The sequence below is a fragment of the Globicephala melas genome, chromosome 10 (assembly GCF_963455315.2).
Source record: "Globicephala melas chromosome 10, mGloMel1.2, whole genome shotgun sequence".
In the NCBI taxonomy this organism is placed as follows: Eukaryota; Metazoa; Chordata; class Mammalia; order Artiodactyla; family Delphinidae; genus Globicephala; species Globicephala melas.
The window spans coordinates 56,979,450-57,006,479 of NC_083323.1; the positions used below are offsets into that span (position 1 = coordinate 56,979,450).

The 27,030-nt window shown below is 42.3% G+C and overlaps 1 protein-coding gene across 9 annotated transcripts; it reads right to left on the reverse strand.

The window, feature by feature from the left end:
• Positions 1-921: 921 nt before the first annotated feature.
• ATP23 (ATP23 metallopeptidase and ATP synthase assembly factor homolog) lies at positions 922-25,431 on the reverse strand. 9 transcript variants are annotated; one of them, XM_060306348.1, is made up of 8 exons: positions 21,853-21,990; positions 21,257-21,523; positions 12,736-12,809; positions 10,290-10,335; positions 9,503-9,584; positions 5,751-5,888; positions 3,732-3,815; positions 922-1,646 (listed from the first exon to the last, which is right to left on the reverse strand). In XM_060306348.1, exons 2-8 carry the CDS (start codon positions 21,421-21,423, stop codon positions 1,443-1,445), a joined length of 795 nt encoding a protein of 264 aa, XP_060162331.1. In that variant the 5' UTR covers positions 21,424-21,523; positions 21,853-21,990; the 3' UTR covers positions 922-1,442. The 9 variants fall into 9 exon arrangements, with proteins under 9 accessions (XP_060162331.1, XP_069902548.1, XP_060162332.1 ...); XM_070046447.1 differs by having other exon boundaries at positions 21,844-21,866; XM_060306349.1 differs by lacking the exons at positions 12,736-12,809; positions 21,257-21,523; positions 21,853-21,990 and adding an exon at positions 25,406-25,431.
• Positions 25,432-27,030: the final 1,599 nt, after the last annotated feature.

A 27,030-nucleotide genomic window follows, 5' to 3' on the forward strand; every position in this document is an offset into this window, starting at 1 on the left:
CACGATGACAAAGATCCAACCCATGTTGGACACTTCAGTATCCCTAGTGCCTACATCAGTACATAGTAGATAGAGCTTAATAAATATTTATTGAATTAATGCAATGTCTATTTTTTCCCTCTGATTGATTCTCCTCCTTATGCTGTGGTTGGGAGAATGAGGGGGAGCTGTGGTTCCATTACTGAATGCTGAGTCCAGCCACTTGACGCTTACAAGGCTCCCCAGGGCCTCCTACTAATAAGTGAGCACTCTAGGGGCCAGCCTGGCCCCTGCAGACATGTCGGGCTTTGACCCAGCAGATCCAGATTTGAAAGGTACGTACATATAGCTTTGGTCTTTGCTGTGGGACTCTGGGACTTATTAATCTTCAGAAAAAGAGTCATTATGTTAGGAGAATTTCCTTGACCCAGTTTTTTTCCCCCTTATTTTACCACCTTGGATGTGAGGCGGTATGAACGCAGTTAGCACTCAGAGAAGCTGCCACTTGACACTTCGGATGTCACGTGATTAATTTTTCCCTTTTAACTTAGCCTTGGTACCTGCTGAAAAAATATTATCCTCATAAAATCCCAGATATTCTACTTGGTAATTTCTGTAGAACCAAATTCTGCTCTTGGGAACTCTAACACTTGCATTATCTAAGTTAGAAGCAGAAATCAGCAGGGAAGAGAAAGAAGAAAATAATGTGAGAAAAAAATGCAGGTGATGGGCTTCCCTGGTGGCGCAGTGGTTGAGAGTCCGCCTGCCGATGCAGGGGACATGGGTTCGTGCCCCGGTCCGGGACGATCCCACATGCCGCGGAGCGGCTGGGCCCGTGAGCCATGGCCGCTGAGCCTGCGCTCCGCAACGGGAGAGGCCACAACGGTGAGAGGTCCACGTACCGCAAAAAAAAAAAAAAAAAAAGAAACCATCAACAAAATGAAAAGGCCACCTACTGAATGGGAGAAGATATTTGCAAACAATATCTGATAAGGGGTTACCATCCAAAATATACAAAGAACTCATACAACTCAATATCAAAATAAACAACCTGATTTTAAAATGGGCAGAGGATTTGAACAGACATTTTTCCAAAGAAGACATACACATCATAAAGGGCATACTTCACAGGTTTCATAATCAAGTTTTAAAATGTAATAAAAGCAAATCACAATCATAAAAAATAAAACACAAGTAATAAGTACATTGTAGAAAATTTAAAAATGCTATTTATTTGCCTTATTTACCAAATGGTTAGCTACAAAGATACAATTTTTGCCTTGGAGTTTAAGGCAGTTTCATTTCTTACCACAGTTACTTTTTCTGATGCTAGAATCTTCTGTGCTAGAATCTTCTGTGTCTTCTCTGTATTTAATTGATCATTTACGTTTTATGTTTGTCCACTTGGGAACCATACTTTCTTCATGATCACTGAAGCTCTGCCATATAAAATGTCATCATCGTCATATGTTTGAGTAGTACCGATCCCGGTTTTGAAAGTCTCTATGAGCATATCTTGCATAGGTCTTATTATGAGGGATCCTTCCAAAAGGTTCATGGTCATTGAAACAAGATTCAAAAACTTCATCAACAGCCTTCTGAGCTACTTCTTTGCTGATGTTCCTAACAGCCAGGATAGAACGAATGGCTCTGTCTCGCACACACGTCTAAGGAGAAAAGTATGTGGCTTTAATTTTATTAATATATGAAAATTTTGTCATGAAATAGTAACATTTTATACAATGTGTGAACCACAGTCAAAATTAATTTCCTCTCATGTTATTTTATTAATTTCTGTCAGTCCAAAGAAGAAAGATTAAATTATGGAACGTGTTTAGCTCAACCTAAAATTATTTAGGTATAAGTAAGATCTCCTTCCCCTCCTCCCTTCTTCTCATCTTTCCTAATGATGATAATTTCTAGGCAGTATCTGCTAAACAATAACTCCAACTTTGCAAAATCATAAAAAAGTCTATAAGGTTCTGGTTGAGCTTTTTAATTTGAATAAATATGAAATATACTCCTGTTCCTCTCTCTCCCTTAGCTTTTCAGGTGACCAATGCTAGATAACTTTTCCTTCGAGAGGGGCATCTCCCCTGGAGGCAACAGGAAACCACACATACATACACACAAAATTTGAAGGCATCCTAATTTTTCAGGGGGAAAAAAAAAACTTTTTTCTTGGGTACATACTGTACAAAAGCAAGGACTCTGTTCTCTAGGAGTCTTCTCCCACTACCTCCACGTATTTTCCATCCTATTGCTAGTTCTATTCATTTTCTGCTGCTGCTACCCAAGTTAAAAAGAGGAGAGATTTCTCTTTCAAAGACTCTGGACTCCGGATGACATGCCTTAACTGCGTTAGCCTCTTCTCTGGGATGTTCTGATGTGCACCCTACTTCCACTGAGAGCCAGAACACACCGCCCATTCGAAGGCTGCCTGAGCTGAATTCACCAGATAAGCAGGGATTGGAGGGCACGGAAGACATGCAGCACAGGTCAGTGGCACATCACTAAGCGGACTTGGCACAGGCTGAAAGCGTAACAGCCCTATCAGAGTAGGCACCCTTCCCAGGCCCCAGGTTTGCTGTCTAACTAACTCCCATTCACTGAGTTCAAAATTTCTCTTCGTAGTTCTCTGTGACCTTCTACCTTCCTCCCCAGAGTTGAGTTACTCTTTTCTCTGGAGAGCCAAGGGCCTTCCTGCTGTTGTTCCAAGCCTGTCCTTTTTGCATCTGGTTAAAACTGCTATCCTGACGCCCATGTACCTGACAAATTGGCCCAGTAACCTCTCCCCATAGAAGAGCTCTGACCAGCCTTTCTCCTAAATGTGGACACAGAGCCCCTTGGTTGCTATGGGCAGAACTGCTCACATTCTTTACCAGTCCATCAGTTCTAAACTTCCTCTCCCCATGCCCATCTATCGTGGACCTTAAAAGCTTTCTAGTACAGTAGAAACTAACACAACATTGTAAAACAACTATACCCCAATAAAAAAATATAAAGTGTTTCTTTTAGACAAAAACAACAAAAAAGCTTTCTAGCAGGATGGTCTTGCCTACAGTTTTCATTTTGTTTTGCTTACAAAATCTCTCAGCTCAGCTCATCATGATCAAGTCTGTGCTGATCCGAAGCTTTGCTGTCACATCATACAGCCTTTAAAGGTGTGCTAGGGACTTCCCTGGTGGTCCAGTGGTTAAGACTCTGTGCTCCTAGTGCCGGGGGCCCGGGTTCGATCCCTGGTCAGGGAACTAGATCCCACATGCCACAACTAAAGATCCCCCGTGCCCCAACTTGGACCCGGTGCAGCCAAATAAATAATTTAAAAAAAAAAAAAAAAGGTGTGCTAATACACAGTGCGCTGCAGTGCAGTCTCTGTGCTGACAGGTATTACTTTTGTGTCTAGAGAATACTGTGATGGTTTCAAAACACAAGTCCAGTACTGGTAGGATAAAAGTAAGACAGGCTGTGATTTCACTTCCAGTCCTTATCTACCCCCATCCAAAAGCATCCCACGTGTGAGACCGTAGTGCTTTTCACTGTGAAAATCTCTCACTTAGTCACACAGCTTGCCCATAATTATAAACTAGAACTGAATTCCATCTATTTGGCTTCAGGGACACACATTTTGTATTCTTTCATATAAGTAGTGCTTTCAAATTTCAAATACTAAATATACTCCTCATTTTTCTATTCATTATTTCCACTCATAGCACTCTTAACAGTAAATGATTTCATATGTTAGTTTTTACCTGATGGTGTCGTTTTAATCCAAAATGTAACCTGAATATTTCATTTAAAAGTGAGCAGTCTCCACTAAGGTTAGCAGCTCGAACCTATCACAAAGACAGAAGGCAAACAAAAAGAAAATAAGCACTTGGGCTCTATATACCTTTATATCAACTGATTTTTTTAATTGTAAAATATAAAATTGGTATATTTTTCTGAGAACAGAGTACCTGTAAGATTTTTTTTTTTTTTAACTCTATTGACTTAAGAAGTTCTTAAGAAAAAGAGCAGATATCCGTGAGCTACACTAGGCAGCGCCAGATACACTGTGGGCAATCACCTATTCAAAGGGAATTTTCAAAACTTTCCACCAGAGTCTTACAGACAGAACTAATTTCTTTTGGAACCAAAAGTCAAAGAGTTGGACCTCAAAGTTAAAGATTATGCTCTCTACAAAATACAAACACTTCTAGAAATTACCAAAAGGACTTCAAGAAAGCATTCTTCCAAAGATCTACAAACTGAGTTTCAGTGTGAGCTTAAAACTGAATACATCAGTACCTAAGACACTTTAGGCACACAAACCTCCCAGCTCTCCTAGCCCAAACCACTGAAACTCTCTCGGACCTTCCCTTAAACCCGTGTAAGTTCATGCCCTTCCTCCAGGGTCTTGATGGGCCTATGAAAAATTAAGTGGTACAGAGAATCAAGAACATTCCAAACTGGGCATGCTATGAACATGACAGCCTGAAGTTAGTATGTATTTTCTATATCTTTAAGGTAAAAAGCAGCTTTAATAGGTGAAAAAGTCATGGAATCACCCACATGGATTCTACAGCCAACCTGGCCACGTTTTTGCTCATTCACTGCAATCAGAATGGCCCACTTCTTGTTACTTCTATAATAACATGGCTTCATTCCTCTGAGGAGCTCAAAGCACTTAACACACTTTAACTAGCTAACAGGCATTAATTCTCATAACACCCAAGAGAGAGAAATATTTAAAAGCTCAGATTTCGGTCTTCTTTCCAAATAATATGAGTTATAATCAGATGCAGTGAGGCTACTTATTAATTTCAAGGGAAAGAGAAAATAATCTAAGTTATAAAGTATAAGCTTGAAATTTATATTAGTTTTCTTTAGCTTCTCAGCACACTGCACTCTTCAATTAATGAAATGCAAGTATGAAATACAAATGTCTTTCTAGGAGCATATATATGTGTGTATTTCTGACAGCAATCCAAAATGCTTAATAATAAATATCTTCCTATGTTGTATTTTTGAAACGAACTGTTTTACTCTGGGGAAAGCTAGGAACTTTACCTATGGAAGGCAGCACAGCAAACCACTCAAGAACCTTGGCTGTAATCCTGCCTCTGCCACTTACTATGTATGGTATCTGAACAACTGCCTCACTTTTCACAGAAATAAAATGGGGTAACAGTATCTACCTCAATGGGCTGTTGTGAATATTAAATAAGAGTCCACAGGGCTTCCCTGGTGGCACAGTGGTTGAGAGTCCGCCTGCCGATGCAGGGGACACGGGTTCGTGCCCCGGTCCGGGAAGATCCCACATGCCGTGGAGTGGCTGGGCCCGTAAGCCATGGCCGCTGAGCCTGCGCGTCCGAAGCCTGTGCTCCGCAACGGGAGAGGCCACAACAGTGAGAGGCCCGCGTACCGCAAAAAAAAAAGAGTCCACAAACAGCACAGGGTTAGGTTTGGCACACAGCCCCTCAGTAAATGTTAACTATAAAGTTTTTGTATTATATAGTTTATTCCATAGGAAAAATAGCTTATTATTAAAAGTCATCACTATTATTAGGATTTAAAGGTTATATTTAAGACAATTCTAAAAAGATACTTAAAAATGTCTACCTGCTGTATCTAAAAGAATTGTATTCAATAGTTAAAAATGTAAACTGAAGACTAATGTGGAATTATGACAAGAAAAGGAATACGTTTAAATAAATCATCCTTGAATAAAATGTTCAAACGCACAACAGTGTCCTTGGGGAAAAAGTATCTTCTACAATAAAACTTACCTCAGAGCAAGCCAAGTGCCTGACGTTGGTGAACCAGTCGACATGAGCTCGACAATGATCGAATGCGTGAATGAGCTCATGGGTGACCACTCTGTTCATATGCGCCTGATTACAGATATTATTCTGGCACAAAACAATCTAAGAAGCACCAAAATGAGGAGAGTTCGGTTATTTCTAAGATCTACTCTCACTTCGTAGATTCCATCTTCTCTCTCACCTGAGTGGGCTCAACTGCTTGGAAAACCTCACCCACTCTATCCACCCAACACCCACCCCTCCATCAAGGCTCGGTCTTCATACATTCTCCATGAAGCCTTCCCAATGGCTAACTTCTCCCTTCTCCTCTCTCTGGACTACATAGCACTTAGTTTAAGGACATTTATTCACACACCACCCTCACTGGGTTGACTGTACCAGCCATCTTAGACTCCACAGTCTTGTATTAAGAGTGGACTCTGGAATGAAGCAGGGAGATTCAAATTCCAGCCCCACTCCTTACTAAGTCAGTGACCTTGGGCAAGTTTCTTAAGCTTTCTGTGCCGCAGTTTCCTCAACTATAAAAAAGGAGATGACTTAGAGTACCTACCTCTTAGAATTATGAGAATTAAATGAGAATATGTGTAAAATGTTTCTTATCAAGTTTCTCAATAAGCAATGAATCAACAATGAATGACCACACTGTCCCATCCTACTAGAATTGCCAGGAAAAGTCCTCAGAAAGAGCTTCAGAAAGAAGTGCAAAAAGCCAGCAGCACACTGAGCAGGACCCTATAAGAATAATAAAGACGTGCGGGCTCCTAATAATAATAGTCCCCACTTACTGTGTACTTACTGTGTGCCAGACACTGGGACATGTCCCAGGTATTTTATGTACATTCATTCAACATTCATTTATTCAACTAATATTTATCAAGACCTACTAGAGATTTATAATCTACTAATGGAGATAGAAATTAATCAAGTATTTACCAAAATGTTTAAACACATGCAGTGACAGTTGTCATGAAGAAAAACCCAGGTTGTCACGAGTACATACAATGAGAGTGCCTGACCTGGTCTGCAGGGTTGGGAAAGGCTTTTCTGCAGAAGGAATGTTTAAACTGGGATCTAATGGATGAACAGGAGTTAAATTCGAGGAGAGGGGAAGGGAGCATTCCAGACAGAGAACAACATAGGCAAAGGGTAGGGGGAGGGTTGAAGGAAAAGAATGTTGGAGAAGCTGACGGCGGCAGGCCTGTAGTACCAAGCACAGAGTTGGAGGTGGCAGGCATGAGATAGGGCTGGTGAGGTCGGCAGGGGCCAAATCACTCTTTATCCTGACAACAGTGGGAAGTCACTGAAAGGGAGTAGTGAAACGGGGGGTGTTTTATTTTGTTTTTATCCTTTTGACCACAGTTGGAAAAATAAACAAAAGATGATCAAAACTGGATACACAGAGACTAGTTGAAGGCAAATGAAGTATTCTAGGCAAGAGATAATAGTTCCAGAGCTAGGATGGTGGGGGCCTAAAAAGGTATTTAGGAGGGAGACTGGACAAAATTTGGTGTCGGACAGAATATGGGAAGGGAATCAGAGGTATCAAGGATGATCCCTAAATTTCTGGCATGGGTAATAGGACGGATGGTGGTACCGTTCACCGAGATATGCAAAACTAAAAGACCAGGATGGGTGGGGATGGAGGATCGTAAAAATCAATTTGAACTTGGACATGTCACGTCTGAGGTGCCTTTAGGACACCCAAGTGTAGGTGTTCAGTGAACACTTGGCGATATGGATGTGGAGTTCAAGAGAAAGCTCTGACCCAGCAAAGTAAATGAGATCCCCTCGGTAGAATGCAGAGTAGAAAAGAAGGGGCTCTAACACCAAGGATTAAGGGACTTCATTTAAGGGCTGGTAGAGGAAGCTAAGTTAGCAAAGGAGCAACCACAAGAGTGTGGCAGACTGGAAACCATGGCAAGAAAGTGGCATTAGCTGTTAACGGCAAGTGTGTGCATGTGATAGGACCTCCACTCTAGCCAGATACCTTGGAGTAACTCTTGCCCACGAGCACTGGGACAGAAGGTGAAGAACATTCACAGCAGCATTGTTTATAATAATAATAAAGTGGGAAACAATCGATACTCGATAGGGTGAACGCTAGTACAGACATATAATGCAATAATATACAACACAAACTAAATTAACCAGAGGTGCACACAACAACACAGAAGAATCTCACGATGTTGAACGAAAGAATTAAGTTACAAAGACTGTATGATTTCATAAAATGACAAAGTATTGCACATGACCCCAAGTATAAAGCTTAAAAGGAGGAAACTAAACACATTGTTGGACTGTACACATAGATGGCAAAACCATTCAGACAAGCAGGGAATGGTTATCACGGAAGTCAGAATAAGGAAGGGAGGGGGTTGTAACCCAAGAGGGGCACACAGGCTTCTGAAGTCCTGGCAGTGTTTTATTTCTCAAATCTGGGTGGTAGTTATATAGATGTTCATTTTACTATTATGACTGAAAGTGTACATACAGGTATTTTACTCTTCTATATGAATGAGATACTTCACAACAAAAATTTTAATTTAAAAAAAAAAAAAGAGTGCCCAACTGTGTATAACACTGCTGAGAAATAAGATGAAGATTCAAAACGTGCACTCTAACCCCCAAAGAGGATGAGCTTACCAAGACCCATCTTGGGAGCTACAGGTGTTGGCAATTATCAATTTACAAATGAGGAAACTGAGAATAAAACGAATAACTTGCCCAAGCCCCACAGCTAATAAGCAGGGGAACTAGGATTTGAACTCAAAGTCTATGTGACTCCAAAACTCAGACACCTCACCCCTCTGCTATGTTGCTCTTTCCCATGATTACCATGAAACAGCTATAAATAACTCAAATACATATAAAATTCCCTAGCAGGAAACAATTAAATGTACTTCAATGTGTCATATATTCATGATGGAAACAGTGACTTACAACACTTTTATCTACCCTCATATCACATGACACATCCATCTACCACCTCAAGACTGTCAAAACCCCCCATTGACTTAAAACTTGTAACATTTATTGACTTAAGTGCTCTGCTTACTATGATAAGTAGTTTACAAGAGAAATCGCATTTAATTCTCATAACCATTCTATAAGATAAATACAATCATTACCCATATTTTACAGGTGAGAAAACTCACTCTCCTCATCAAAAATTCTCAAAGATCTATCACTTCTCACCGTGTAAAGGTGAAACTCTATCTTGGCACTCAAAGCCTCCCACCATATAGCCTATCTTTCTTTCCAATCCTATTTCTCCTCATTCCCCATGCATTCCTGCCCTCCAGCTGAACTAGACAACATGCCATTCCCCAAATACACCTTGTGCTTTCTCAACACGTCACCTTTGCTCGTGCTCCCCCTGCTTTTGGCAACAGTCTTTGTCTTCTTTGCCCCTGAAGAGCCTTTACATCCTCTAGCTGACTCTGCTGGCATCTTTCAGTCAATCACATCACTGTCCCATTGTGGTAACCACACCCACCTCAAAGAGTTTAACCCGCCTCAAATTTTATCATTGTCTCTGCGTTCCTGTCTTGTCTCCCCTGTGGGAAGTAAGGACCTTAAGAGTAAGGACCACAGTTAACTCATTTTTTGAATTCTACACAAAGTCTACCAAATGGAATGCCCAGCACATAGAAGGCAATCAGCAAACATCAGGAGAGAGAACTGGAGGAAAGAGGACACCTTGGTAGACCGCCTACCTGAGACACTGAAGCATCAAAACCTCCACTGACATTTCCATTACAATCTTCACAAGAAAAGTGTCTTTCTCTGTTAACAGCGCTGGAAGGTAAGAATGGATTAAAAAGACAACGTCCAGAAGTAGTGTGCGTGGGGCACAGGGGAAACAGCCCTGGGCCAGGAGACCCAGATGACACATCTCTCCATCACTATCACACAGGACACCTTGGGAAAGCAACTCAACACCAGGACTCAGTTCTCTCATCTGTAAATAAGGAAACTGTCTCTGCAAAATCTATCCCAGTTCAAATTCTATGCTATGATTCCATAAAGAATTTGATCAACTCATTAAGACCATATTGGAAATATGCTGGAGTTTCTGCCCTTGGGCCAGAATGTTAAGAAGTGGACCTCAGAAATCACTTCTTCCGATCTCCTCAAAGTTTAACAACACCTGGAAGGCTTCTACGTGCATAACAAGCTGAGATTTCTTCTCCGTTAAGGAGAATGCTGGGACTGGCATAGTGGAAAAACCAGGTTTGGTGATTACTTACAAGTAAGATTTTAAGTATCGTCTTTACTAAATACCTGAGGTGAACAGTAGAGCCAGAGATGTGGAGTTAGGACTGAAGAGGTCCAGAGAGAACACGGCCTGCCTGGGGAGAGTGCAGCCAACCACCACCACCTACCATATGGAAAGGGCTTTGTGGCCTGAAGTGAAATATCTGAAGTACTTCCAGTTTGGGTGGGGATTTTTTGTTTTCAGCAGCCAGAATACAGAGCAGCACTTCAAAAAGATTCACTTACCAACCCGAATGCTTCATGGCATCAAGCAGCAGTTTAACATATGGATCTAGAAAGATATTGATTCAGTTACATATAGTAATTGGAAAAAAAGAGCACCAATTAAATGATCCAAATAGCAGTGTAAGATATTATCAAACAAAACCTCACAAATCTTAGCAAAGTAATACCATCTTAAAAATGATAAAAAAATGAATATAAAAAAGATAAGCTTAAATTAACATAAAAGCAAGTCTTTAATGAAATGAAACACTGATAGAAATACCAAAATGGGTAGTACCAAACATCTTAGATAACATCAAATATGCTTTTCAGTTAAATGATCGAACACAATGTATTAAAATATATACCAAGGGGCTTCCCTGGTGGCGCAGTGGTTGAGAATCCACCTGCCAATGAAGGGGACACGGGTTCGAGCCCTGGTCCGGGAAGATCCCACATGATGCGGAGCATCTAAGCCTGTGCGCCACAACTACTGAGCCTGTGCTCTAGAGCCCGAGAGACACAACTACTGAGCCGCATGCCACAACTACTGAAGCCCGCACGCCTAGAGCCCGTGCTCTGCGATGAGAAGTCACCGCAATGAGAAGCCCACGCACCGCAACGAAGAGTAGCCCCTGCTTACTGCAACTAGAGAAAGCCTGCATGCAGCAACGAAGACCCAACATAGCCAAAAATAAATAAATAAAATCAATAAATTTATTTTTAAAATAAATTAATTAAAAAATATATATATATATACACACACACACACACACACACACCCCAAAAGACTGAGAAAATTTGGGACCAATATCCATAGAAACAAATAGCAGCATAGTATCCAGGTTAGAGGAAGGCAGTAGGTAGCCCCACTATTGTCTGTCCTGGTCTGTGAATAGTGTCCCATTCTGAGTACCATACTCTAAACAGGACCTGCCAACCGAAGCTGTTCCATGGGAGAAAGTGACTAGAACAGTGCAGGACTACTTTCCACAGGAAGCAAGAAAGGGATCTGTAGATTTGGAAAAGAGAAAAAAGGCTTAACTAGGGCCACAGTAGCTTCAAGTACCTGAAGGGGTGCCATCATGTGGGAATAAATTCAGCCAACATTTCTTCAGAGGGCAGCACAAGGACCAAAGGGCAGAAGTTACAAAGGGCACATTTCAACTCAGTATAAGAAAGGATTTTTCCAACAATCAAAGCTGTCGATACAAGAGCCCAATAGCCTCAAAGGGCCTCAAAGATAATCTGTTCCAGCAGAGGTCTATAAACACGCTGGTCAACTGATGGCACAGAGGTTTCCGGTCAGTGATGGGGGTTGGAAAGGCCTAGATGACTCCTGAGGCCCCCCCCACTTCTAAGAATCTATGAGGGACTTCCCTGGTGGCACAGTGGTTGAGAATCCGCCTACCAATGCAGGGGACACGGGTTCGATCCCTGGTCCGGGAAGATACCACATGCCGCAGAGCAACTAAGCCCGTGCACCAAAACTACTGAGCTCTGTGCTGCAACTACTGAAGCCTGCGCGCCTAGAACCCATGCTCTGCAACAAGAGAAGCCACCACAACGAGCTCAAGCACTGCAACAAAGAGTAGCCCCTGCTCGCCACAACTAGAGAATGCCCGCACAAAGCAACGAAGACCCAATGCAGCCAAAAATAAATAAAATTTAAAAAAAAAACTTTATAAAAAAAAGTGGGGGGCGGAGTCAAGACAGCATACTAGGAGGATGCAGAATGCGCTCTTCCTCACAATTAGGGCACCTACCAGGCACCAGTGGGGGACCACAGACACCTAAGGGGATGGGAGGAACCCCCAGCAACTGGGTAGGACGTGGGGCATTGGGGGAGCGAAGGGGGAGGAGAAGCGGAGGCCGGACAAGACTGGCGCCCCTGAGGGGCGGCTGGGGGAGGGCAAGGGATTCCCACGGCCGAAGGGGGAAATTGGGGAACCACTGGGAGGGCAGAGTATCAAAAGGGAGAGTTGCCATGCTTCCCCTGCCCACTTGGGCCCCCAGGAACCTGCTGAGATCCCAGGCCTGATCCTCTGCCCACCTAGGCCCCCTCCAGCCACACGGGTCCTGAGGGAGTGGGAGGGAGGGAAGGGGGAGCAAAAGTAAAGGCCGGACCTCCGGGACCAGCACCCCAGAGGGGTGGCTGGGGGAGGGGAGGAGTTCCTACACCCAGCGGGACCCCCCCAAGTTAGGTGTCCAGTGGCGATGGGGGAGACCCTGCGGGAGACGGTGGGGGAGGGGCACGAAGGAATGGGGCCAGTGCCTTCCCTGTCCACTTAGGCACCGGGAGGCCTAATTCTCTGCCATTGGAGCCTCCCTTGTGCCCGACAGAGCCCAAGGCCCACCCCTCTAACCACACCCAGGGCCCCACCTCTACACTCGGAGACACCCTCTGAGACCCCCTCCAACGCAATAGACCTAAACCCCACCCACACACCCTCACTCGGCGCCCTACCTCCAAACTCCGGAACTCCACACTCCAGAGGCCATCCTTTTGACGTGCTGCCTCTCCCCTTCCGTGGGCAGGTCCTAAGCAGAGGCCCCACACCATGCTCAAACATCACCCCCAACCTGCCTAGGTCCTGCCCCACCCTAAACCCCACCCCTGCCTGAGTTCCGCCCCTGTCTAAGTTTCACCCCCATAGCCAAGGCCTTTTTTTTTTCCACTTTTACATTAGAGTTCTGTGTTACCTCGTTGATTCATTGTTGTTCATTCTTTTATATTTTTATTTTTTCTAATCTTTTATTTTTCTAATTTTATTTTATTCTTTATACTTTGTTATTGTTCTCTTCTTTTGGCTTGTTCACCCCCCCCTTTTTTTTTCTTTTTTCTCTTGTGGTTTTATTTTACCCTGTTGCAGTTGTTTCAATTATAGTTTTATTTTTCCTAATATTTTTTTTATCTTTCTAATTTTATTTTGTTTTTTATTCTTTGATATTGTACTGTTCCTTTTTTCTTTCTTTCTTCCCTTTTTTTTTTCTTTTCTTAATGCACCACAAAGCTTGTGGGGTCTTGGATCCCAGGTGGGAGATCGGGCCAAGCTCCTGTGGTGGGAGCTCTGAGTCCAAACCGCTGGACTAACAGAGAACCTCAGACCCCAGGGAATATCAACCAGAGTGAGGCCTCCTGGAGGTCCTCATCTCAGCACCAAGACCCAGCTCTATCCAACTGCCTGCAAACTCCAGTGCTGGAGGCCTGAGGCCAAACAACCAGTAAGACAAGAAGACAGCACCACCCATTAAAAAAAAAAAAAAAATGAAACGACAAAAAAATGTTACAGAGGAAGGAGCAAGATAAAAAACCTACAAGACCAAATAAAGGAAGATGAAATAGACAAACTACCTGAAAAACAATTCAGAGTAATGAGAGTAACGATGATCCAAAATCTCAGAAACGGAATGGAGAAAACACAAGAAACATTCACAAGGATCTAGAAGAACTAAAGAGCAAACAAACAGTGATGAGCAACACAATTACTGAAATTAAAAATACTCTGGAAGGAATCAATAACAGAATAACTGAGGCAGAAGAACAGATAAGTGAGCTGGAAGATACAATGGTGGAAATAACTGCCAGGGAGCAGAATAAAGAAAAAAGAATGAAAAGAACTGAGGACAGTCTCAGAGACCTCTGGGACAACACTAAACACACCAACATTCGAATTATAGGGCTCCCAGAAGAAGAAGAGAACAAGAAAGGGTCTGAGAAAATATTTGAAGAGATTATAGTTGAAAACTTCCCTCACATGGGAAACGTAATAGTCAATCAAGTCCAGGAAGTGCAGAGAGTCCCATACAGGATCAACCCAAAGAGAAACATGCTGAGACACATATTAATCAACCTATCAAAAATTAAATACAAAGAAAAAATATTAAAAGCAGCAAGGGAAAAGCAACAAATAACATACAAGGGAATCCCCATAAGGTTAACAGCTGATCTTTCAGCAGAAACTCTGCAAGCCACAAGGGAGTGGCAGGACATATTTAAAGTGCTGAAAGGGAAAAACCTACAACCAAGATTACTCTACCCAACAAGCAACTCATTCAGATTCAATGGAGAAATTAAAACCTTTACAGATAAGCAAAAGTTAAGAGAATTCAGCACCACCAAACTAAAAATGCTAAAGGAACTTCTCTAGGCAGGAAACACAAGAGAAGGAAAAGACCCACAAAAACAAACCCAAAACAATTAAGAAAATGTTAATAGGAACATACATATCGATAATTACATTAAATGTAAATGCTTAAATGCCCCAACCAAAAGACACAGACTGGCTGAATGGATACAAAAAAAGACCTGTACATATGCTGTCTACAAGAGACCCACTTCAGACCTAGGGACACATACAGACTGAAGGTGAGGGGATGGAAAAAGATATTCCATGCAAATGGAAATCAAAAGAAAGCTGGAGTAGCAATATTCATATGAGATAAAATAGACTTTAAAATAAAGACTATTACAAGAGACAAGGAAGGACACTACATAATGATCAAAGGGATCAATCCAAGAAGAAGATAAAAGAATGATAAATATATATGCACCCAACATAGGAGCACCTCAATACATAAGCCAACTGCTAACAGCTATAAAAGAGGAAATCGACAGTAACACAATAATAGTGGGGGACTTTAACACCTCACTTACACCAATGGACGGATCATCCAAACAGAATATTAATAAGGAAACACAAGCTTTAAATGACACAATAGACCAGATAGATTTAATTGATATTTATAGGACATTCCATCCAAAAAGAGCAGATTACACTTTCTTCTCAAGTGCACACGGAACATTCTCCAGGATAGATCACATCTTGGGTCACAAATCAAGCCTTGGTAAATTTAAGAAAACTGAAATCATATCAAGCATCTTTTCCGACCACGGTGCTATGAAATTAGAAATCAACAATTACAGGGGAAAAAACGTAAAAAACACAAACACATGGAGGCTAAACAATACGTTACTAAATAACCAAGAGATCACCGAAGAAATCAAAGAGGAAATCAAAAAATACCTAGAGACAAATTACAACGAAAACATGGCGATCCAAAACCTATGGAATGCAGCAAAAGCAGTTCTAAGAGGGAAGTTTATAGCAATACAAACCTACCTCAAGAAACAAGAAAAATCTCAAATAAACAATCTAAACTTACACCTAAAGCAATTAGAGAAAGAACAACAACAACAAAAAAAACCCAAAGTTAGCAGAAGGAAAGAAATCATAAAGATCAGCTCAGAAATAAATGGAAAAGAAATGAAGGAAACAATAGCAAAGATCAATAAAACTAAAAGCTGGCTCTTTGAGAAGATAAACAAAATTGATAAACCATCAGCCAGACTCATCAAGAAAAACAGGGAGAAGACTCAAATCAACAGAATTAGAAATGAAAAAGGAGAAGTAACAACTGACACTGCAGAAATACAAAGGATCATGAGAGATTAGTACAAGCAACTATATGCCAATAAAATGGACAACCTGGAAGAAATGGACAAATTCTTAGAAGAGCACAATCTTCTGAGACTGAATCAGGAAGAAATAGAAAATATAAACAGACCAATCACAAGCACCGAAATTGAAAGTGTGATTAAAAATCTTCCAACAAACAAGCCCAGGACCAGATGGCTTCACTGGCAAATTCTATCAAACATTTAGACAAGAGCTAGCACCTAATCCTTCTCAAACTCTTCCAAAATATAGCAGAGGGAGGAACACTCCCAAACTCATTCTACGAGGCCACCACCACCCTGATACCAAAACCAGACAAAGATGTCACAAAAAAGAAAACTACAGGCCAATATCTCTGAAGTACTTAGATGCAAAAGTCCTCAACAAAATACTAGCAAACAGAATCCAACAGCACATTAAAAGGATCATACACCATGATCAAGTGGGGTTTATCCCAGGAATGCAAGGATTCTTCAATATATGCAAATCAATCAATGTGATACATCATACTAACAAACTGAAGGATAAAAACCATATGATAATCTCAATAGATGCAGAAAAAGCTTTCGACAAGATTGAAACCCATTTATGATAAAAACTCTCCAGAAAGTAGGCATAGCAGAAACCTATGTCAACATAATAAAGGCTATATGACAAACCCACAGCCAACATCGTCCTCAATGGTGAAACACTGAAACCATTTCCTCTAAGATCAGGAACAAGACAAGGTTGCCCACTCTCACCACTATTATTCAACATAGTTTTAGAAGTTTTAGCCACAGCAGTCAGCGAAGAAAAAGAAATAAAACGAATCTAAATCAGAAAAGAAGTCATCTGTTTGCAGATGACATGATACTATACCTAGAGAATCCTAAAGATGCTACCAGAAAACTACTAGACCTAATCAACGAATCTGGTAAAGTAACGGTACAAAATTAATGGACAGAAATCTCTTGCATTCCTATACACTAATGATGAGAAATCTGAATAAGAAATTAAGGAAACACTCCCATTTACCACTGCAACAAAAAGAATAAAATACTTAGGAATAAACCTACCTAAGGAGACAAAAGACCTGTATGCAGAAAACGGTAAGACACTGATGAAAGAAATTAAAGATGATACAAACAGATGGAGAGATATACTATGTTCTTGGATTGGAAGAATCAACATTGTGAAGATGACTATACTACCCAAAGCAATCTACAGATTCAATGCAATCCCTATCAAACTACCAATGGCATTTTTCACAGAACTAGAACAAAAAAATACACAATTTGTATAGAAACACAAAAGACCCCAAATAGCCAAAGCAATCTTGAGAAAGAAAAACAGCTGGAGGAATCAGGCTCCCTGACTTCAGACTATATTACAAAGCTACATTAATCAAGACAGTATGGTACTGGCACAAAACCAGAAATATAGATCAAAGGAACAGGATAGAAAGCTCAGAGATAAACCCACTCACATATGGTCACCTTACCTTTGATAAAGGAGGCAAGAATATACAATGGAGAAAAGACAGCCTCTTCAATAAGTGGTGCTGGGAAAACTAGACAGCTACATGTAAAAGAATGATATTAGAACACTTCCTAACACCATACACAAAAATAAACTCAAAATGGATTACAGACCTAAATGTAAGGCCAGATACTATCAAACTCTTAGAGAAAAACATAAGCAGAACACTCCATGACATAAATCACATCAAGATCCTTTTTGACCCACCTCCTAGAGAAATGGAAATAAAAACAAAAATAGGGGCTTCCTTGGTGGCGCAGTGGTTGAGAATCTGCCTGCTAATGCAGGGGACAGGGGTTCAAGCCCTGGTCTGGGAGGATCCCACATGCCGTGGAGCAGTTAGGCCCACGAGCCACAACTACTGAGCCTGCTCATCCAAAGCCTGTGCCCCACAACAAGAGAGGCCGCGACAGTGAGAGGCCCGCGCACCGCGATGAAGAGTGGCCCCCACTCGCCACAACCGGAGAAAGCCCTCGCACAGAAACGGAGACCCAACACAGCCAAAACTAAATAAATTAATAAACTCCTACCCCCAACATCTTCTTTAAAAAAAAATAATTAATAAATAAATAAATAAACAAATGGGACCTAATGAAACTTAAAAGCTTTTGCACAGCAAAGGAAACCATAAACAAGACGAAAAGACAACCCTCAGAATGGGAGAAAATATTTGCAAATGAAGAAATGGACAAAGGATTAATCTCCAAAATACACAAGCAGCTCATGCAGCTCAATATCAAAAAACAAACAACCCAACCCAAAAATGGGCAGAAGACCTAAATAGACATTTCTGCAAAGAAGATATACAGATTGCCAACAAACACTTGAAAGGACACTCAACATCACTAATCATTAGAGAAATGCAAATCAAAACTACAATGAGGTATCACTTCACACTGGTCAGAATGGCATCATCAAAAAATCTACAAACAATAAATGGTGGAGAAGGTGTGGAGAAAAGGCAACCCTCTTGCACTGTTGGTGGGAATGTAAATTGATACAGCCACTATGGAGAACAGTATGGAGGTTCCTTAAAAAACTAAAAATAGAACTACCATATGACCCAGCAATCCCACTACTGGGCATATACCCTGAGAAAACCATAATTCAAAAAGAGTCATGTACCACAATGTTCATTGCAGCACTATTTACAACAGCCAGGACATGGAACCAACCTAAGTGTCCATCGACAGATGAATGGATAAAGCAGATGTGGCACATACATACAACGGAATATTACTCAGCCATAAAAAGAAATGAGGGCTTCCCTGGTGGCGCAGTGGTTGACAGTCGGCCTGCCGATGCAGGGGACACGGGTTCGTGCCCCGTTCCGGGAAGATCCCACATGCCGCAGAGCGGCTGGGCCCGTGAGCCACGGCCGCTGAGCCTGCGCGTCCGGAGCCTGTGCTCCGCAACGGGAGAGGCCACAGCAGTGAGGGGCCCGCGTACCGCAAAAAAAAAAAAAAGAAATGAAACTGAGTTATTTGTAGTGAGGTGGATGGACCTAGAGTCTGTCATACAGAGTGAAGTAAGTCAGAAGGAGAAAAACAAATACCGTATGCTAACACATATATATGGAATCTAAAAAAAAAAAAAAGTGGAACCTAGGAGCAGGACAGGAATAAAGACACAGACGTAGAGAATGGACTTGAGGACATGGGGAGGGGGAAGGGTAAGCTGGGATATAGTAAGAGAGTAGCATTGACATATATACACTACCAAACGTGAAATAGATAGCTAGCGGGAAGCAGCTGCACAGCACAGGGAGATCAGCTCAGTGCTTTGCAACCACCTAGAGGAGTGGGATAAGGAGGGTGGGAGGGAGACACAAGACGGAGGGGATATGGGGATATACATATGCATATAGCTGATTCACTTTGTTATACAGCAGAAACTAACACAACACTGTAAAGCAATTAAAATCCAATAAAGATGCTTAAAAAAAAAGCAAGAAGAGAAAAATACAAATAAAAGTTGTTATTTATAAAAAAAAAAGAATCTATGTGCCTGCTAAAATTATAGCAAAGTATTATGAACCCAAGTGCCTCTAATATCAACTTTTCGCATAGATGTCCTGTCTGAGAGTATAAATGCACAGCAAATTACGTGACATAAGCAAAAAAAAAAAGAGAGAAAAAAATCAAGGTCTTTAAGTGCTGAAAGCAAAAACAGGTGAGTAAAATTAGTGTGGGATGAGAAAGTTAGGTATAGGTTACTGCTTTACTAACCTGACCCCTCTTAAGAGTGTTAACAATAAAACAATTATTATTAATAATAAGTATTATTTAGTGTATATCAGGTATCAGGCACCATACTAAGTGCATTATTATTCAAGCAACTAAGAGTTTTACAAAGTTGAAATGGATTCAAAAGCCTACAGTCCTCTTAAAAAAAAAATTTCTGGGAGCACATTTGTTTGGTACTTCAAAAAGGACTTGCAGTATTTGGAATGGATTTGCTTTGGAGAAAAGAAAACAAAGGTCGCCCTTGAGGTCTGATTTCTCCCATCACACTCGCCCCAGGGATAGGATTTTACAGCTTTAAGTTGATGCTTTAATACTACCAACAGGTTCTCCCAGCAGCCTTCCCCTTGAAAGGTTGAGGCAGGTTAATTCCTACTGGGTCTCAAGTTCAGCACCTCACCCTCCTCATATCCTGCCTATATCAACTCTTCCTCCACTTTTTGGCTCTGCCACTGTAAGAACAGCTACCTTTTCTTTACTCAGCTCCTGATATGCTGGCCCTTTACACTCATAAAATCTATTCCTCACCAACAACCCTAAAAGGGGTATTTTTATCCCTCCCCCACTCCCTTTTTTTTTTTCCCTCAGATAAAGATGGAGAGGATCAGAGAGTTAAATCACTCTTCCATACGTAACAAGGGATCAAAATTTGAACCCATGTCTAATTCTGCAGCCTATGTTCTTTCCACTGCATTCCACTTTGAAACATCTTAAAGGCAGGGTCCCAACTCCTCTCTGTATTTGCCCAAACCAGAACCTAGGAGGCATTCAATACCTATTTGCAAAGTAAATACAATGACATCATTTTCTCTACTCCCCCTCCTCCTCCCTTGACTCCCTAGATGCAGGTAATCTCAAGAAGGCTGGAAAATAATTGGGTGGTTGACTTTTGAAGTGTGACTGGCCAGCTATGAAACAGTAACCTTACTTTGGAACAATAAGTTTAAGTCTTTGATTTTCTAAATGTATCTAAAGTAAACTTTAGATGGCAATGTAAAAAAGTTAAGAAATCTCTAGTGCAATGTCCCTGGGATTAGAGAAAAATTGGTCAGCAGATGGTGTCCCTATTTAACCCACAACAGTGGTTCTTAACATTTTTGGGATCGTGGGTCTCTCTGAGAATATCATGGAGCTATGAACTCTCTCCCCAGAAAAATGCACTTAGGGGCATACACATACGGTTTCATAGTCCATGTCAGGAATTTCTACACTCTGAAGTCCACCCATGTATGAAGGTTAAGAACCCTTTCCATCAAAGGGTAGGATTGCAAAACTTGTTTTTAACAGGAGGGAAGAGGGCAGGGCACAACCCTTAAAGAATGACAGAGCTGTTGTGGACACGACATAAACTGGTTAAAACCTGGTTAGAACCGATTAGGCCCAAGATGGAAGAAGATTCAACTTCCAGTAGATCTTGAGCCTCATTATACGCTCATTGTAATACATTAGCGTATGCTACATAACACACCCACGGGCACCATGACTGTTCCAAGGCTAACTATAAAAGGCCAAAAAGTGGGCAGTGGCCCAAATCCTGGAAATCCCCACCCCTTCTCCAAAATAGTTGGAATAATCCTCCCACTCATTAGCCTATGAAATTACCCAGCCCATAAAAACTAACCACCCATATTTCCTGGCTGCTCTCACCTTTTGAGACAGACTGTATTCTGTCTACGGAATGTGTATCTCCCAGGGCCTCTCCCCTTCTGAGATGGCCCACACTCTATGGAGTGTGTGTCTCTCTCTCAACAAATCTACTTCTTACCTATCACTTTGCCTCTCGCCGAATTGCTTCTGCAGTGAGACATAAAGAACCTGAGCTTCATTAAGTCCTGAGACCAGGAGTGCAATTTCAATTAAAAGGCAGTGGGTTCGAGTCCCAGCCTGCGGGTTCAAGTCCCAAGCTGAGTTTTGGCGGGGTTCAAATCCCATCTGAGTTGTGCAGTTTCAGCAGGTATGCCTTAATTAACATGGTTCTTTAAAACTCTGCTTCACCTGGACTCTCAATTCCTCATATTACTGCATAATTTACCTAAAATATCAAAGGATCTGTCAGACCAGTGCGCGTGACGGAAAGGGCAAACTCCTAACCCAACTCCTCACTCACGCCGCAAGCAAAAGTAGTGCTGAAAGGGGCCTCAGCGCTTCCTCTGATGGAAACTGAGGCTCAGACCCCCACACCCGCCCTCACAAGAATCTGCCTTTAACTCTGCACTTGGTGCCTGAACCCCGCCCCCGACCTGGGCTGAACCCGGAGCTCCCTAGCGGAGCGGCACCAAGGCCCCACCCTGCCCGCCGGCTCTCAGACACACCCCACCGCACCCTCCGCAGACGCCCAGCCCCCAGGCTCACAGCTCCTACTTGTCTCCAACGTCTGCAAGAGCATAAGCTGGCACTTCTGGTTGTTGGTGAAGAAGCTGGAGAGGAACCCTTGCTGTGGCTTCCCCTGAGCCAACCGCTCCGGGAAGACCTGGCACCCGACGTGTTGCTGCTGCAGCTGCTCCCCCGCAGCGGGGCCCGGGCCGCGTTCATCCGGAGCTCCTGCCATGCCGCCCACGGACTTTGCAGCTGCTTCCGCCCGCCTCAGGCGGCCCGGGGGGAGACAGGGAAAGGCAACCTCCCTCCCGCCTACCCACAGCCCAGGCCCTCCCTCCGCCGAGCCGACCTGGCGCCAGCCGGGCGACGGCCGCAGGGGTCCACAAGCCCGGAGACCGAAGGAGCGCTGGGCCACAGGCGCCAGGAGGGAAGACGGTAACGGGGCGGGGCGACGGCTGCTAGGCGGGCAAGGGGCGGGGCCAAGCGCCTGCTGGCTGAGCTGGGGTTAGCGAGTACCCTCGCAGGCTGCAACCCGCCTGATGTGGGCTCGGCCTTCGCCGCTCAGCGTGCTTGTGCCGTCCCCATAAGCCTTGTTACGCAGCCCTGCTTACTCGTGCACACTCCGTCGTTACCTCCTGACCAGTACTGGCCATTAAATACCCTTCTCCCTCTGAAGGTTTCTGCCATCTTCGCACTCCCTGTTTTGTCCACCAGCAGGCTAATTGCAGCCTCTGGTCCACCTCTCTCTCTTGACGCCCCAAGCCATATTAAAAGCCCTGTTTTTCAGAAACGTTTGAAAGCTGCAATTATAATGAATGGTCGCGTCAATACCCTCAAAATATAAGACCCAGCTACTTTTTTTCTGCCTCTTCTAGGCCCATTCGCCCACCCTACTCTTTTGCCACTGCAAATAACTCTCTGATAATTGATGAAATAAAATTCATATTTTATGGCAAGGCAAGAAAAATTTAAACAAAATTTTTCTCTGCCAGTTTGGGCCTCCTCCCTCCCCCTTAGAGTATATCGTGCATCTGCATTAACCAGACCTCCTTAGAAGATATTCCTTCTTAATCTTGTATAGGGTCAGGATGACCCACTACTCCATAACTTCTTGGGAGATAACCTTCCTTCTGTCAATAATTCATTTGACGTCTAATACTTTGTCTCAAAAACTTCTTTAACTGTGCTGTGATTTCTAGTGGGTGAAACAGTGCTCAGAGCTTTCTGAAAGACTGTCTCCCAGGTTATAATCCTCAGATTCGCTCAAATAAAATTTTCCATTTCTTTCTTAGATCGACTATTAATTTTTTCATCAACATAACAAAATACAACCTTTTTACTTATAACTCCAAGCCTTAACTCATATTTCCATCTTTAAGCCCCCATCCTCAGTCCTTATGATCCAGGTCCTGATCAAATCTTCCTAATCCACAGGGCCTTCCCAGATACCTTAATCAAAATTAATCTCTCCTGATCTCCCAATGTACAAAGTACTTCATACCTATTATGGCTTCATCACTGCCTGACAGGTTTTAACTAATTTGTGTTTCTCTTTTCCCAGTAAATTTACTCAGTTCAACTCACACATTTATTCAGTACCTGCTATGATGGGCCAGGCATGGCAGCAGAAACAGGATAGTAAGAGAATTTCTAAGGTTGAGAGGAGCATATGATTTATGTAAGAAATGTATCTAATTCATAAAGGTTCAAGAGACATTGAGGATTATGAACAGTACCTATGTGTCATAGGTGCTCAATAAATATCTAAATTGAGTGAGATGCTAGGATTACTCGTTTGAAAAATAATATTATGAACACCTTCTATGTACATAGACTACTAAAGCTGTAACAAAAAAAAGCTACTTTTTATTGAGCTCACCTGCAATACATTATTTCTAATCCCTACCACAACCCTGCAAAATAAATATTGTTATCACTATATTTTTCAGATAAAGAAAGTGGGCTCAGCGAAACTGAATAATCCAGGACCACACAACTAGCTCTTAATCTAGTTAGAGGACTAAAATATACACATATGGAAAACTAGACCATTTCAAGTTAGTGTAATTAGTCTGGAATTCTCAGGGAAGGCTAGATAGAAAAGATGGGGCCTGAAATGGACCACAGACTGTAAACATTTGAAATACTATTCAGCTATATGAATAAGCAAAAAATGCAAATTCAAAGCTCTCATTTCCCCGCACCAAATTAGCAAACATTTTTTCAATGTTCATTGCTGAAAGCAACAGAGAGAAAACTAGAAAATTGTACACCAAGATATGATCAGTAGTTGTCTAGGTATCAGAATATTTTTATTATTTTTCCAAATTTTCCTAATATTCTACAATAAGCATGTACTACCTTTATAATCAGAAAGGTATACTTTTAAAAAATTGAGTAGCCTTTGGATGGCATATATGTTAACTTCATCCATTTATACTATAAAGACATAGGAGTGGAATGGGACGGCATTAGGGGAGAGAGAGGGAAGTGCAAATACAAATTACTAAGGTAAAAAGAGAAAAATAATCACCACAAAGAAATGAGAACATGGGCAAAGACTTAGCTATAAGGATTTTCATTTCTCCATTGCAGTACTAATTAAGAACAAAAAGGATAGAAACTGTTTTAACAAAAAGTGCAATGGAAAACATACAACCATGTTGTTTTTTAAATGAAATATGTTCATAAAAGCTTTTTAGGTTACAAAATAGCATGTACAAGCTGGAAGTTTATTATATGCACAGAGAGGGTCTGGAAGACTGCTGCAAAGTGTTTTTAGTGGTTGTTTCTGGGTGGATATGTAACCGAGCAGGACCCTATGGGGCCTTCCCAGGACGGACCCCCTCCCCCATATCCTCGCTGTAGCTCCTCTGAAATACCTAGATAATAGTATCTGATGCACACTTCCTGAGTTACAGATGCTAAAACCACCACCAGATGGAAGAAATTACTTGATGATGATGAGCCCCCAGACCCTATAGGCCCCTAAGGATTGATAATGTTAACCGCCCTATTATCTCAACATCAACCAGAGAATTGTGCAGGACCTGATCACATACCCTGCAACCAGTCTCCCACACCTGGCTTTTAAAAATGCTTTGCTGAAACCCTTCCAGGAGTTCAGGGTATTTTGAGCAGGAGCTCTGTCCCTTCTCCTTGCTGGGCCCTGCAACATACCTTTCTCTGCTCCAAACTCCCACGTTCTGGTTTGGGCTCACTGTGCATCAGGCACATGAGCGAAAGATGAAATTTGGGAGTTTTGTTTTGTTTGCACCTGTGTGTGCTTGCCTTCATTCTCTAAAGCAAAAATAGTTGTTTTATAGTAAGTTGTTTGAAGCTGCTTAAATAAATCACAGCAACAAATGAAGTTGCATATAACTTTAAAGTGCTTTCTAGCTTTGTTTTTTCGCAACTAATAAATCCACTTCTCCAGGGCCGCCAAAACTTGGGGGACATTATAGCCTTTCCTTAGTGATCCAGTCATTTTGAATACAGGGAAAGAACAAAACAGTCTCCACCACTCTCCGCGGGAACACGCCACACTCGGCCCGGTAATCGCACACCGCTGGGAAACGCAACCCACCAACAAACACACCTACTTCAAGCAGGAGTCAGCCCTCCGAACCCGGAAGTGAATGGGAGAAGGCACGCAGCATTCTGGGAAGATTTAAAGGAGCCGGGTTGGTGTGGCTGGCTGTTACCGGGGCAACCAGAGGCGCTTGGCGGTTATCCGTGGTTTGGCGCCGTTAGCTGGACAGTCTGAGACGCTCAGAGGCCATGTGGGATGAGCGAAGAGGGAAGAAGGGCCCTTTCAGGAGACAGTTGTCCTGTCAGGTTATCTAGTCGTGCCCTAGGCGGGAGCGCCAGCTCTGAGAATCTGGGTCACGACCCCCTCCTTCTTTCAGCCTTTCGGCCAAATGAAGTAGCCCAGACGCTCCTGTCATTTCTTTACTTTACTTTTCTGCCTCCTCTCAGAAAATGTAAGTTAAGAATTTCTGATTAACACTGTAATGTGTTCTAATATCAACGTGAAATTCTTGTTTAAGGACATTTTATGGGGCCACAAATTGAGAACTTAAAATTCACACTCAAATTGTAGACTGCCCCTTGAGATATGGTAAGGGCATAAGGATTTTAGATGAAGAAATTTTGGGGAAATTACTTTCCCCAAAAGGAATTTTTGAATTCCGTTAGGGAAATAATGTGAATATTTTTTTCCATGTAATGAACAGAAAATAGAGTGTGTGGGATTAATCACTTGTAACAGTGATCACAGTGTAATTCTGGCCACAAAGGGACATTAATTACCACCCTCCTCCCTCTCCATGCTAAACTCCCCCATTTATGTTCCAGCTAACTTTTAATTTCTGCAGTACTATGCTTTTTCAAGTCTGCTCCTTTTGCAAATGGTAAAAATGCTCTTCCTTGCCTTAATTTTCTTTGTTCAAATCCTCATTTAGGTATTATGTCCTTTACAGTCCTTCCCTGGGACTTTTGTCCACCTCCCATTCAAGATAGAATATGCTCTTCTTTATGAACATTTGCATATTTATCATAGTAATTATGATTCATTTAGTGACATCTGTTCTTCCAACTTTGGAGACCTCCTTGTGGGCAGGGCATATTTTATATTTATCTCAATTGCATTGAGGCTCGGCTCATTTGGTTCTCAACAGATATTTGTTGGATAAACGTAAACTACCTTTGTTAACTAGTCTAAAGGAATGTGAACTAAAATGAAATAAACAAGGGTAACCACTGAAATAAATTAATTAATTAATTAAATTGAGGACTTTTTTTTTGGCTGTGCGGGGTCTTAGTTGCAGCACATGGGATCTTCGTTGCCCCATGCGGGATCTTTAGCTGCGGTATGCGGGATCTAGTTCCCTGACCAGGGATCAAGCCCCGGACCCGCTGCATTGGGAGCACAGTCTTAACTGTGGACCACCAGGGAAGTCCTGAGGATATATATATTTTTTTGGCTTTGTTGGGTCTTTGTTGCTGCGCACAGGCTTTCTCTAGTTATGGAGAGTGGGGGCTACCCTTCGTTGCGGTGTGCGGGCTTCTCATTGTGGTGGCTTCTCTTGTGGAGCACAGGCTCTAGGCGCACGGGCTTCAGTAGTTGTGGCTCACGGGCTCAGTAGTTGTGGCTCGTGGGCTCTAGAGCACAGGCTCAGTAGTTGTGGCGCACAGGCTTAGTTGCTCCGTGGCATGTGGGAT

What these genes read in the sequence shown, in the direction of transcription:
- ATP23 (XM_060306348.1), bottom strand. Translation starts at nt 21,423, where the DNA reads ATGGGATTTGAACCCCGCCAAAACTCAGCTTGGGACTTGAACCCGCAG. An exon ending in TGGAGTTCCGGAGTTTGGAG is followed by an intron (nt 10,336 to 12,735) that starts GTAGGGCGCCGA and finishes ATATCTTTCTAG; the next exon opens with ATCCATATGTTAAACTGCTG. An exon ending in GCCATGAAGCATTCGGGTTG is followed by an intron (nt 9,585 to 10,289) that starts GTAAGTGAATCT and finishes CTTACCTTCCAG; the next exon opens with CGCTGTTAACAGAGAAAGAC.